Below are 13,915 nucleotides of genomic sequence, written 5' to 3'. Positions count from 1 at the left end.
GAATTTTGTCATAAATGGCGCTAAAATGAAATCTGGTCAGTTTTTATAGAATCTCGCAAAATACTATTAAAATACTGCAAACGGAAATCATGAGCCAGTCTAGGAACTATATTTGTAGTCTCCTGAAAAAAGGTTTTTCACTGAAACATCAAGTTACCCATGAGATGTTGTTTAATATTAACACCTGCACTGCAGCGAGGAAGTAGTAAGCCAGCGTGAGCGCGCATTGTTGAGTTATATCAGGTACTTGTTTATATAAACGTGAAAGAATTTATCAGAACTCAATTTGGCGCGTTGGGCTTCCCTCGATTTTTGTTTCAAATTGCCAAGCTGTTATATAGATAAATGATTCACGCATCAAGTGATAACGTCATACAGTAAAAGTTTTTATCATATTTTCAAGAAATTGCACGTTTGGACAGGTCAGCAATATCCACGGCTCGGCTGTTTATTGTAACTCAAGATAGCACAAAGCCTACATCACGCGCGTGCAATACTGATTTATTATGCACACATAGTAAACCTGGAGGAAATGTCAAAGTTACCTCTCGTTTTGCATTATTTTTAAAATATATTCCATTTGGCCGTGCGCTGCGCCTCTTTTCCGATAGTGAATAGATGACGTCCAAATTCCAAATGGTACCTTGTTTTGACACATCCCCACGAGGAGAGGGACGCACATGCAAATAAAGTATTTTTCTTTTATAAAATGAAGTAAATCTGTTAACTGCTGAACGTAAGATAAAATAACGATTAAAAGTAGGGCATGTTTTCAAACGGATTTTCAAACAACTACCATTGTAACAACGTAATTGACTAATTTTTAATTTTTTTTTTTTCCAAGCATACATTTTTAAGCTAGCCTAAAATCGGGTAGTCCATAGAATGGAAGCACTCTCTTTCTTATCTCTGATGTTTTTCTGCATAATGAATAAATTTCTGCTCGTGCGCACATTGAAGAAACAGCTGAGGACAACTAGTAGAAGCGAAAACAGCACTGCATGCTTTGGAATGCCTCTGTTGTTGTAGCTGTCAAGACAATAGGCCATTCCGAGTTGCCTTTTGCCTCCTTGTCAAAACGAATCTACGTGCTAAACCGTTCATATGAAAACGAGTTGAGCGTACAGGATCGTTTTCATGCAAATCAAATTCATTTCTGTAAAACCCGTTTTGAAACAGAGGCACAAGGAAACTCGGAAATGGCCTATTGGCTGAATAGTGCGAAAAAGATAGGTTCTTATACAAAGCAGTTCCTTCACGAGATACCTTATTTTGAGCTCATGAATAATCGGTATTTCCAGGAGCATTTTACCTTGGCAGAAACCTCAGCTGTAAAATTAGTTTTACTTAGCAAGTGGTGATATGTCGAGCTCAAATTTTAAAAGAGCGATTGACTCTATGGAAAAAAATACGAGGATGACTCATGGTTTCATAGGCCCCCCCCCCCCCCCCCGCCCACCCTCCTCTACTATACCCTCATGAGTCTAGATCCAAAGCTATCCAAAGCAATTCTTATCAAAGGAATGGTTTCGCGCCTTTGCTGTTGTAGGTGTTGTCTTATCCACGACAAGTGTTATGACGACATCATAGCCAAAAACACTTGCAGCGCAAAAGTAGAGGCAGCATTGCTTATAATTACGTACATAAGAGATGGCATTTCGGTTTTATTAATACACTTTAAACGCTCTAAGTTTCATTATCATTGCTTAAATATTACAGAGGGGTAGGGTGCGGGGAGGTGGGGGAGGGAGGGAGGAGATTCCGCAAGATTGCATTACTCATTACTCATGCTAAACTAAACAGCATGATTAAGCTCGGTGGTGAGTAAAACCTTTTAGATATCATGATGATTTTGAGGACAGTATGGCTTCTTAGAATTGAGAGACATTCAATATGGACCCAGAAATATGTGCCGATATTAGGCCCTATTCTAATTCTCGGTTGTCGATCTACAATGATTGACAAAAGTAGTTGAGACACTTTTATAAAATGCCGATTTTCGATGGTAACCTCTTATTCTATTTTACCCCCACCTCTTCCCCCCTCCCCCTCAACCTCTCCCCAATTCAATTTTGTGTAGGCGCTGTGGTCCGTCTGGGAAATGGAAAAATCAACATTGTTCACGAGCGAGGGGTTTGGGAGAAAATGTTTCCAAGACGTTCGAAAATCGACTTTTACTTCGACCTGTCTCAACAATTTTTTCGCTCATTGTAGCTTGCAGTAGAGGCTCATGTGGGGGAACATCACTAAAAAGAGGTGAATTTCGTTTGCATTCGAAAAGACCCCACGCATTAGCCTTAGTTGCAAAGGCGCCAAATATCGTGCAATTGAAAATTACCCTTAATTGACTGATGTAGAAATGAAAGCAAAGTGAATGCATTTGTTTTATTATTTGATTTGTGGGGACGTTTGCTTGTTTTGGTTCCATTGTTGTGGTGGGTTTCTACAATGCAGGACTCTTTAAACAGTGCTGACGGGTGGGAAACTCGTCCTACAAGTTATGGATTGAAAATCGTTTCTTAGTACCGCTTAGGAAGTTCAAAGTCACATTTCTTCGTTAGAATCGACGTAAATCATTAACATACCTAGGATAATCTTTGTTTACAATATTTGCCTCATTAGCACGAGCGATAAAGTTTTTGATGCAGCTACAAGAACATTAGTTCTGAATTTTGAAAGGGTATAGCACGATTAACTGTCCCAGAGAATTTAAGCCCGATGTATTGAATATTTTTTTTTTTTGTGCGACGCGGGTTTAAAAATTGAGAATTTTACAAGGACTATGGGAACTCATACGCGCTTTTGCCACCCTAAAATATTTTGCAGTTTTTGAAAGCCAGTTTCTCCTCGAATATTACACCCAAAGAGCCACATATTTCACCAATTACTAAGTTTCATAAGCTCTTTAAATTTTTGTACTCAGTTTGTGTCTAGCATGATGCCTTCTTTGTACCGAGTAGCATGTTAATGAGGAAAAATGTCAACAATGACGTCAGCAAATATTCTCCTTAAGCTAGGAAAATAGCTGTTACTGCCACTTTTTGTCAAATACATGCTGGTTCTCATGATGTAGCTTGTGAGCAGGCACTCATTGTTGCTCTTTCTCGTTTACAGCGAAAAAGTCATCATGGTGGTTCTCCGGGAACTCGTCTTGCCAGAAGGCGCTGTGTGAATGCGATGGGGCGGCAGCACGACGCTACCAAAAGTACGAGTCCCAATTCCAAAATCGATACAAAAACCATGATCAATCATCCTGTTAGAAAGTGATGACAACAGTAATGCCCGAGAAATGTAGTAATGTAGATTGTTTGGAATACAACAAGATAAATGACTGGAGGGACATTAAATGAAATTTTAATTCAATGTGGTGTTTTGAGAGAGTATATTGCTGTAGGGGAACTTAGTTCATTAATCTCGTGCAAAAACATCTGATTTAGTTTTAGAAGACATAACAACGGTCGAGGAAGTTTCGCCTTTTCATCCATCACTTGGTCCCTTCCTCCTCTTTCTCTGCTCGTTGTGCCAATGTAAGAGCAAATTGATGTCGAATTTCCCATCACAAAAATCACCTTGTTTGAAAGAGGAGGCAACACAGAATTGTGGATTGACCATTTGCTTATACTGGACAAGGATATAAGCAGATGGCATATAAAATGTAAAAGCCTTATTCCAAATATGATAAATATCTCGCTTTTCCTCAAAAAAGGTAAAAAGGAAAAGAAATATCCTGTGTCTGTCTACCAAAGCAAACAAGATGTTGAAATATCATTTTCCTGTGCAAATTTCGGCCTATACAAAGAAAATTATCCTCGATCCTTTCAACAAGTGATTGACGTCAGGTTTTGGACGCCTTATTAATGGACCTATATTACAATTTTTTGTAAATTTATTATCGAGTGGAAAACCGGCTGAACAATGTTCTCTATTGACAGAAAGTAGTATTCTCACCCGGCAATGTCCCGCGTAAAATGCGAGATGTAATTTAGTACGAACCACAGATGGACAGGTGGAGAGTTTTATGCTAAGATTACGGTTTACGTCGTGTCTGGACAGCGAATGAAGTGGGAAAGGGGGAGGAGGGTTTTTTTTAAAACGGCGTTCAATGCTAATTTTTGACTCTGTTAATCAGGTGAACAGACATACTATTTGTATACTTTGACATGCGATTTAGAAGTGGAAACTTTTAAAATCCTGGATGGGGATTACTGGCCGGAATTTTTTTAATTATCTAAAAGCACGACAACAAAACAAAAATACAACAAGAAGCTAGAAGTTTGTTCAGACTGTCGTTAACAGATAACTTGAAGGAGAAATGCAAACCATTTTTACAAAACTTTCGCCATGTCTTAATGAATTCAGTCAATCATTCTGATGAAAGAGCAAACATAATTTAACTGGTGCAGTTTCTGCGCAATTTCTACGGACAAATGTTTGCATCAGCCTTTATTCAGAACTCGTTTTTTACACAAACTGCATAGTTCCAATAGTCATGGTCAATATTTGATGCATGGTGGTATATAAAAATTCCATTTGTATGCACATTTGAATTTTATGGATCTCTTGTTTTTACCACCTTGTTTACCGACACCTGCTTTTGAAATAATGGTTTGTTTATTCTCAGTAGGGACGTTGTTGATTACCTTTACTCAGGTGTTTGTCTGCAGGAGCGTAGATTTTGTACTAGCTTGCTATAAACGGTTCAGCTTCTTTAAAGCTTGAACATTCTTCACCAAACATCCAAAGTACGAAGATGGTGTTTGTTGGGTTAATTTTATTCCTTGGACTTTTCTCATTCATAGGTGAGCAAAGTTGTTAGAATTACGCTTCCTCTGAGCTTGTTGAATAGTAGTTTAGAGTTAAGAGATTAAGGCTTTGGCCTTTTAGAACAGTTTTGCCTAGAGCTGAATTTGCCGTTAAATTTTTACTGGACCTTAACTGCACAACTCAAAGGTACCATAGAAATTTACATCGTAATACAAAATCCTTTGAACAAAAAGATATGATATTCTCAGAGGTTCACTTTAAAAATATCAATTCAAGGCTTTGATATGAGTTACTAGACACCCATGATGAATAAAACAAGTGAAAATTACTTCACGGTACACAACAAAACATGCATCTTATCGGTAGCAGGAATCTTTTTTTTTTATCCTTTATTTATCTCGAGTTATATAACTTTGTCGTGTGATGTATCTCAAACAGCACTCAAATCTTGACACATGCAATGTAAAGCCATAAACCAATATATCGATGATAAATCGTCTTTCATTTCCAAGATGGGTGTGGCGTTCGTCCCCGCTCTCGAATTGTTGGTGGATATCAAGCCGCCCCTAATTCGTGGCCATGGCAAGCCATGCTCATGACCAGAGGACCATTTTGTGGTGGCTCAATATTGAGTCCAACATGGGTTGTGACAGCAGCTCATTGCGTGGAGAATATTAATGAACGCGATTTCAAAGTGAGGTAAGAACGTCGGGTCGTATATTTTTAAAACTGAAATAGTCGACGAAAAGAGTGGAGATTAACTTCTACATTGATTTGAAGACGCTGCATGATCATAATATAAGTTTGCCGAAAGCTAACCAGAGACCTTTTCCAAAACGATTTCCACGGCAACCACCACCATCACCACCACCACCATAGCAACAATTTACTTTCACGAGTTGGTAGAAAAATCAAACAGATCGCTTTACAAAAGAGGATCTAATTACTAGGGTCTGGTAATAGGGCACTCTGAATTTCTTAAAAGAGCTAACCCAGGTCGGCTGTCCATTTACTATTACGATTAATAGACAACCAACCTGGTTAATGAATTATAAGTAACTATTTAATGAAAAGAAACATAAGATAGATCTAATGGGAATACATTATTGTGAGCAGTAAACGATTTTCGTAAAACTCGGAGAGCTCATTGTACGTATTAACACTAGTTTAAAATTAAAGACGTAGCTCGTACTGAATGAAAAAAAAAACCTGAGAGTCTTATTTTCTAAAGTAACTAAATGTCGTTACTTAGGCTTGGAGCACACCACAGGACCTATAAGACTAACAAAGTACAAGACTTCAATGTACGACGAATCTACCGCCACCCTAGCTACCACAGCCCTGTCCGGTATGCTCATGACATTGCCTTGCTGCGACTGGACCGACCAGCCCAAATTAACGGTGCGGTGCAACCAGTGTGCCTACCAAATAAAGGCGACCAACAGGGACGACAATGCACAGTAACAGGGTGGGGTCGACTTAAACATCTTGGTGCTTCTCCAGACTACCTCATGCAGGTAAGGAAAGAAAGAAATTATTAACATGGCTCTTAAATTGCGTTTGAGTTCCTCTTTTACTCGATATTTGATCAGCTTGCAACTCCTTCGCAATGTAAGTATTTTTTTCTCGTTGTGTTTTGTTTTCCCTCAGAAAATCTCGCTGTAAAAGACTAAATTTCTGCTATTTTATCTCCGATAAGCCATAACAACTAGCATCACAAGCGATTCTTTCTTAACATATGAACAAATTAGGGAGATAAAATATTTTTGTATCATACACTCTAGAATCGATTAATTAGCAAGTTTTGCGGCCTTGTATGGATGAATTCTTGTTCTGAAAGGTAGTAAATCCTGTTAAAAACTTGTTTCCAGGTTAGCGTGCCTATCGTACCGTACAGTACATGTCAGAGAACCTATCCAGGAAGGACCCACAAGAGCATGATGTGTGCAGGTCTGATTGCCGGTGGCAAGGACGCGTGCCAGGGTGACAGCGGAGGGCCATATGTGTGTAAAAACAGGAATGGCAGATGGTACTTGGAGGGGGTCGTCAGCTGGGGTGATGGATGTGCCTGGGCGAATAAGCTGGGAGTGTATGCCGATGTCCGTTACCTAAGGGACTGGATAGAGCGAGTAACGGGAATATAAAGGAAGGCCCGGCCCAGCTGTAACTATGTCTTCACACAGTTAACTATGTAATGAATCATAGAATAAAATAGCTCAGTGTTGGGCCTATTACTAGTGTTTCCTGTTGTTTGTATTTAGTTTAGTCTTTTTACAGTCAGCGACAAAAGTAACCCCTGGTCTCTCCAATGCACATAGGATAACAAAATAAAACTGACAAATCACAAGCCTATAAAATAAATATAGTAAATCTTGTTTCAAACGGGACTTTTCTGAGGTTAAAATGTTTCGGAAGAACTGTTAATTAGAAGCCGTTTCAATGAAATATTTCACTTCAAACCGCTACGTAGGTTGTTAATTTTGACATTCTGTGTTTTGCTTTATTCTATTTTATTTTATTTTTTTTAGTTTCCGGGAAGACTTTGCCTATTATTATTTTTTTTTTCCATTTCCGCGGCAAAAACCCGCTAAACCTGATACTTGCTAATGGCTGCCGCACTATTTTTTCCAAATAAGGTCAAACACCGGTACAAAGGTTGGATATTCTAGGAACCAATCAGAACGCTAGTAATGCATCATCTGAGGATCAGAATTTTTAATTAAAATAATTTGATGTAAGCTAAAAAGTGGAGGCATCGGACAAATAAAGGGCAAAGGAAAAAAAGAGATTGGGGCGAAAGAAATGAACCTGATATAATGGCTTTGGGTCAGGAAAACATTAGAGGATCTTTTAGGGAAATTTGGGAACTTTTATTCTGTTTTCGAAAAATTCAGAATTTTGTCATAAATGGCGCTAAAATGAAATCTGGTCAGTTTTTATAGAATCTCGCAAAATACTATTAAAATACTACAATCGGAAATCATGAGCCGGTCTAGGAACTATATTAGTAGTCTCCTGAAAAAAGTTGTTCACTGAAACATCAAGTTACCCATGAGATGTTGTTTAATATTAACACCGGCACAGTAGCGAGGAAGTAGTAAGCCAGCGTGAGCGCGCATTGTTGAGTTATATCAGGTACTTGTTTATATAAACGTGAAAGAATTTATCAGAACTCACTTTGGCGCGTTGGGTTTCCCTCGATTTTTGTTTCAAATTCCCAAGCTGTTATATAGATAAATGATTCACGCATCAAGTGATAACGTCATACAGTAAAAGTTTTTATCATATTTTCAAGAAATTGCACGTTTGGACAGGTCAGCAATATCCACGGCTCGGCTGTTTATTGTAACTCAAGATAGCACAAAGCCTACATCACGCGCGTGCAATACTGATTTATTAAGCACACACAGTAAACCTGGAGGAAATGTCAAAGTTACCTCTCGTTTTGCATTATTTTAAAAATATATTCCATTTGGCCGTGCGCTGCGCCTCTTTTCCGATAGTGAATAGATGACGTCCAACTTCCAAATGGTACCTTGTTTTGACACATCCCCACGAGGAGAGGGCGCACATGCAAATAAAGTTTTTTCTTTTATAAAATGAAGTAAATCTGTTAACTGCTGAACGTAAGATAAAATAACGATTGAAAGTAGGGCATCCACATTTTCATGTTTTCAAACGGATTTTCAAACAACTACCATTGTAACAACGTAATTGACTATTTAATTCTTAATTACTTTTTTTCCAAGCATACATTTTTAAGCTAGCCTAAAATGCGGGCAAAACGATTTATATGCCATGTGTTTTTATTCCTGATTCGCCTTGAACGATTTGGAAGGATTTTTCTGATTTTTTTTTTTTACGACATTCGGTGTGGATGAAAATTTCCTCCTGGTTTTGACGCCGACGAAACGTTTATGACGTAGTTTGGCAAAGTTTCACCTGCATCACGCGCAAATGATGATTTCTCGCCATGATGGCGACTACCAAATCGCCGGCAAAATTGTAGCTTCTTTTCTTTCACAGAACTTCAAGGTCTTTTTATGATTGTTCTATCTAGTTCAAAACCACCCGAAGAAAGGCATAAGAAAAACCCATTTTGGTTTATATTGCGGTCTATACAGAGATAACTGCTGGTCTAGAAAAGAACTCATCGCATGTTTTAGAACACTTCAATTAAAACACAGTCAGGTTGACAGTCACAGGGGGTTGGCGACATTAAAATGACTAATGTGTATGTAGGAAGTATTGTTTTGATGGTGAATCAAAAATGCACGTGGCTTGAGTCCACAACGATCAATAAACGGTTTAAACCTGGATGTTTCCTTGAGATTTTTTTTTATGGTTTAAGAATACAGAGTTCTAAAAACACATTAATATCAACGAAAAAAAAGCACTAAAGCTCTAGATATCTTCGTGACTGCACTATCTTTGATAATTAATTAATGTCAATATATTGATATGACGCACATTAATTCACAAAAGCGCGACAAAGCAATTGTTCTAATATAATATAGAAAGAACTTCCCATTATACGATACAATAAAAGACTGTACCTACAAAATCATACATTATCCCACTAAAAAAAGTGTTTTAAAGATATGTTTCTTGTTGTTTATGACTGATGTTTTGTACGCTTTCTATTGGGTTTTGTTGCTTTCAGACCCTACCTGAAGTGTTTTATTTTTCATTACAATAGCATTGTTTGAAAATAAACTTACGAGATAACAAAAATATTTTTTCTGTTAGAGAGAAGTTTATTCCTTGCAAATTACAAAAATATAGGAAATTCGCTTTTGTTTTGGCTATTTCGAATGATGAAATGGCTCTTAATTCGTGAGATGCAAATGCTGCCAGCATTAATGAACTTAAAGCTCACATATAACAAGCCGTTCAAACGTTCCGTCTGGTCTCTTGAACGTATTTTACCATGGATTTGCACAGTGAAACGAATGATTCAGTGAGCGTAGGGAATATTGGGAACGAGATTACACAGGTGATACAACTTTCTCTGTATGTAATGGTCTCCTTTGTAGGCTCACTGGGAAATCTTCTTGTGTGCATAGCAATATATTTACAGAAAAAACGAAAGCCAAATGAATTTTTCATTCTTAATTTGGCACTTACGGACCTTGGTGCAAGTATATTTAGCATCCCCCTGGACTTAACCGAACTCTTGAGCGGGAAATTCCTGCTTGGCTCCACGATGTGTCATGTTGTGTACCCAATCCAAACAGTGCTGATGGGCACCTCAGTTCTAACTCTACTGTGTTTGAGCACAGAAAGACACAGGGCCATTGTCTCACCTTTAAAGCCTAAAATTCAAGCAAAGACAGCTTTTGTGATGATAACAGCAACATGGCTGGTCTCTGTGGCTGCCGTGGCGCCATACGCTAGCATACTACGCCTCGAAGGAGAACAATGTCTGGAAAAATGGCCGCGCGACATTTATGTCAAAACCTTTACGATGAGCGTGTTTTTGTTGCTTTACTTTGTTCCTCTTTTGGCCATAACGGGGAACTACGTACTTGTCATGCAAAAGCTTAACTGTGAAATGACAAGGCTAAAGCATCTATTCAGTGGACGCAACCACAGCTTATGCAAACACGTCCAAAAGCGTGCTGACCAAAATATTAGAGTTGTGAAAGTGTTTGTTACGGCAGTTGTGGTTTTCGCTATCTGTCTACTACCAAATCATGTGCTATGGCTATGGCACGACTTTGGTGATGGAAAAAACTTCAAGTACTTCAATGAAGTTGTAGTTTTTTGCCATATCATGGTGTATATAAACAGTGCTATCAACCCATTTATTTTTGGAAAGTTACGACTCAACCATTGCTGCAACGGTTCAGACAAGAAACGTAAACGTAGTGAATCGTCACTAATCTCCCGCTTGTCTTCAAAAGCTCCGAAATTTTACCTAAGAGTTCGAGAAATGTCCGACGTAATGTCTCGTCCGAGTTTTATTAAACGAGTGCAACAGCAATGGCAGGTGGAGGAGGGAGAAGCAGTTGTATAGTGGGGGCGTAAGAAATTAGTGCGGTTTGTCAGCGGGTAAAATTGCAAGTAACTGGATTGGCTAACGTTTGCGGATACGTCACCTAGTGATTAAAGGTATTCCATTATGAAACTACACTTCTGGACATTGATAAAGCAAACTATGGCTGATTCCTAATAAAACGACAAGCCAAAGTTTCTCTCGGAAAAGATAAAAACTTGTTTGTTTTGATTTTTTCACAAGTCTTTGGCATTCTACGTTCTTCAACGACTTTAGTAGCTACTTTGGATCACTTTGTCCGCTCACTACGTTTATTTACGGCATCTGGTTTAAGAGAGAAACCAGTCACTTTTTTGAAAACTTTAAATGGGATTTACGGCATAGAACGAATGACAAAAGGTCAAAACGAAAGAAATATGTCGAAGGAAACGAAAGCCACGTGAGGTTCAAAGGTGACTGTCAATTGCCCGTCCAAAATAACTGCATATCCAAGGAAGACCTCATGGTGGACACGAGATACCTCAAGCTCTGCACCTGCTACATGCTTTTGTTTCATGTTCTGCATGATTGGGTCAGTACGTTATTTCCGTTTGATTTCATTGGCCAGGGTAATAAATTTGATGTTAGTCCTGTAAATAGTCATTATGAAACCATTCTACGTATGTAACACACCAGTCTAGCCCCTGTTACACCAGACCGTGTTATATAATGAGACACGACATGAAGTGCATAAAGAAGTAGTCAAGGTAACATGAAGTTCAACGTTAACTAGTGAGCCGGAATAACTAAACTTTTGTTGGAAGTGAAGTTTGTTAAATGAAAGAATGAATGATGCTCCGAGAAAAATATTGATATTGTAAACCAAACGAAACGTCTTGGACAAGAAAACGTCAAGGAGATTATGAGCGCAATATTTATCTCAAAGTAGAAATTTTTAGTTGTCATTTTATTTCAAACAAATCTTTTCGGCTGAAAATAAATGTAAAATTCAACTTACTTTCGTAGTTAAATATTGAAAAGAGGCAGGGATTCTTCATCTATATGTACACCAGATATTAAATCCAAAGCTGTAAATTTATAACATATATATTCACAACCTCTTCCTCTTCTTTTGTTAGAATCTTGGATAGCATAAATTGAAGTAGTAAGGATGATCGAGATGTTTTTCGATTAGAAGTTTAGAACTCTGAATTATACAAGATAGACGTTACGAACCTCAACAGATCCCTTTTAAAGTCCCGTCAAACGCAAACGCGAACGACAGTCGGAGATAGTTTAATTCAATCAAACTCCTCAGATTACTGAGATTAACGAGCTGAGAGTTTGTAAACGCTGCATATATGTCAAGCGAGCGAGAGGTCTCGTGAACTCTTGCTAAAATTACAGCAGATTTACATGTGACGCACCTGCACGAAGGTCCTGACTATTGTGCATCAGAATTGTCAGTTTCATCCATGCTACCCTCGTCGACTCTTTTAATTATTATGAATAAGTATCGTTGTTAGTCTTGAAACTGGCTTGTTTCTTGACTTATGTTTTTGACTAGATATTACTTTCCACTATTGAATCCTGTGATCCTTTGTTTTTCAGCAACACACAACTCTTTCGAATCAGTTTGCGTTTATTCTTCGTATTTTCTTGCTCTGGCGGCAGTGCCTTAGGATTTTTGCTTTTTTTCTGGTGCTCCTTCTTTCCGTTGAAACAAGTGAATATTGACCTTAACGTCTTTCTAAATAATTGTGCATTTAGGCTTCCAAAGATGAATGGATCAATGGCGCTGTTTAGATAGGTAAGAATATGACAGAATGGCAAGACGTCGTACAAGTACTTCCACTTGCTTCCACTTCCAAAATCATGCCAAATCCAAATGACATGAGTGGGCAACTGGCAGATTGCAAATACCATTACTGCAGCAACAAAGACTTTTATGATTCTGATGTTCTGCATGTGTCGAACATTTGATAATCGACGCACTTGACGTATTGATTTACCATAATATTTAGACATCGACCTCCATTTCTTTGCTTCCTTGTTCAGGTAAATGCCAATCTTCGTGTAACAAATAGTGATAAGAGTGAGTGGTAAAAGGTATAACAGCAAAAAAACGCTGGCAGTGTAGATTTTAACGTGGCCTTGGCTTGGCCAGTCCTCTATACAATTGCCATCTTTCATTCTTAGCACTAACGTGTATGGAGTCACCAACAGAATACTCAGGACCCATACGGAGACAATAACTTGAACGATAAATTTGCCACTTGGTTTAGCTTTGAAAGGTGTCAAAACTGCCCTGTAACGCTCTATGCTCATGCAAAGTAGTGTGATAACTGACACAGCCATAAGAACAGTTTGAAGAGGATAAACCACTTTGCACATAAAGCGAAAAAACGGCCAGCCGTTGGTGAGCTGTTCGGCGATGTCAAGAGGAATACTCACAAAGCCAACGGCTAGATCACTCAGCGCAAGGTTTATTATGAAAAAGCCACTGCTCTTGTGTGATGTTCGTTTGAGTTCTACGCAACAGATCAAGAAATTCCCCACAATAGTAATGGTTATTATCACAACAAAGCTGACTAGCTGCGGGACAAGGAAGTGATCGACTTTCGATCCAGCACTTGCGGAGATATTTACTGCCGCATCAACTGTGTCATTTGTCATTTTCCTCTGAATATTGCCTGCCCCTAACAATACAAACGAAAAAGAAGATTGAAAAAACAAATGCTGGTTTCTGATTTACAGGGTGAAGTCAATTAAAAATCTTCTATTTACACAACGTCATGTCCCTCTGTTGCCGGTGGTGTTTTACACCCATCGAAAATAGCTCACCGCATTCAAAATAGCGCAATATTAAACTGAGCCCTTCACAACACTAGGGATGGAAAGATGTCTAACAATATACAATCACGTGTTGAACATAAGCAGTTCACTGAGAAATTGTTAACAAATATTTGTGGCTAACGGTAGAAGTTTGAATGCGCGTTTTAAAGTTTGTCGATGTCATGCAAAATAATAACACGTTAGACGTTGTCCAATGCTTTCAAAAATGTAAAGATCTGAATATTAACGTAGTACAAAATTTGTATTACACCCTTGAATTTTTCATTCCTGACATTAAATGAGCTTTTCCAAAGGTTTGTTTAGTCGAATCGTAGCTTA

General features: G+C 38.3%; 3 protein-coding genes across 3 annotated transcripts; 2 read left to right on the top strand and 1 right to left on the bottom strand.

The window, feature by feature from the left end:
- Nucleotides 1-4,621: 4,621 nt before the first annotated feature.
- Nucleotides 4,622-7,737, top strand: LOC145469427 (trypsin-2-like). The gene is made up of 4 exons (XM_081453152.1): nt 4,622-4,799; nt 5,277-5,463; nt 6,017-6,281; nt 6,636-7,737. The coding sequence occupies exons 1-4, from the start codon at nt 4,751-4,753 to the stop codon at nt 6,906-6,908; spliced, it is 774 nt and encodes a 257-aa protein (XP_081309278.1). The 5' UTR covers nt 4,622-4,750; the 3' UTR covers nt 6,909-7,737.
- A 1,882-nt stretch (nt 7,738-9,619) lies between these two features.
- On the top strand, nt 9,620-11,597 carry LOC145469423 (neuropeptide FF receptor 2-like). Its single transcript, XM_081453139.1, has one exon. It carries the CDS (start codon nt 9,695-9,697, stop codon nt 10,781-10,783), a length of 1,089 nt encoding a protein of 362 aa, XP_081309265.1. The 5' UTR covers nt 9,620-9,694; the 3' UTR covers nt 10,784-11,597.
- Nucleotides 11,598-11,922: 325 nt separating this feature from the next.
- LOC145469417 (neuropeptide FF receptor 2-like) lies at nt 11,923-13,915 on the bottom strand. Its single transcript, XM_081453125.1, has one exon. It carries the CDS (start codon nt 13,415-13,417, stop codon nt 12,305-12,307), a length of 1,113 nt encoding a protein of 370 aa, XP_081309251.1. The 5' UTR covers nt 13,418-13,915; the 3' UTR covers nt 11,923-12,304.

The sequence above is a fragment of the Orbicella franksi genome, chromosome 2 (assembly GCF_964199315.1).
Source record: "Orbicella franksi chromosome 2, jaOrbFran1.1, whole genome shotgun sequence".
In the NCBI taxonomy this organism is placed as follows: Eukaryota; Metazoa; Cnidaria; class Anthozoa; order Scleractinia; family Merulinidae; genus Orbicella; species Orbicella franksi.
Note: the sequence above shows the minus strand (reverse complement) of the source record. Positions and strands in the feature narration are given on the sequence as shown.

Bases quoted from the DNA above. Each gene is read 5' to 3' on its own strand.
- LOC145469417 (XM_081453125.1), bottom strand. From the start codon at position 13,417: ATGACAAATGACACAGTTGATGCGGCAGTAAATATCTCCGCAAGTGCT.
- LOC145469427 (XM_081453152.1), top strand. From the start codon at position 4,751: ATGGTGTTTGTTGGGTTAATTTTATTCCTTGGACTTTTCTCATTCATA. The intron at 5,464-6,016 runs GTAAGAACGTCG...GTCGTTACTTAG, and splicing joins GAACGCGATTTCAAAGTGAG to GCTTGGAGCACACCACAGGA. The intron at 6,282-6,635 runs GTAAGGAAAGAA...ACTTGTTTCCAG, and splicing joins CTCCAGACTACCTCATGCAG to GTTAGCGTGCCTATCGTACC.
- LOC145469423 (XM_081453139.1), top strand. From the start codon at position 9,695: ATGGATTTGCACAGTGAAACGAATGATTCAGTGAGCGTAGGGAATATT.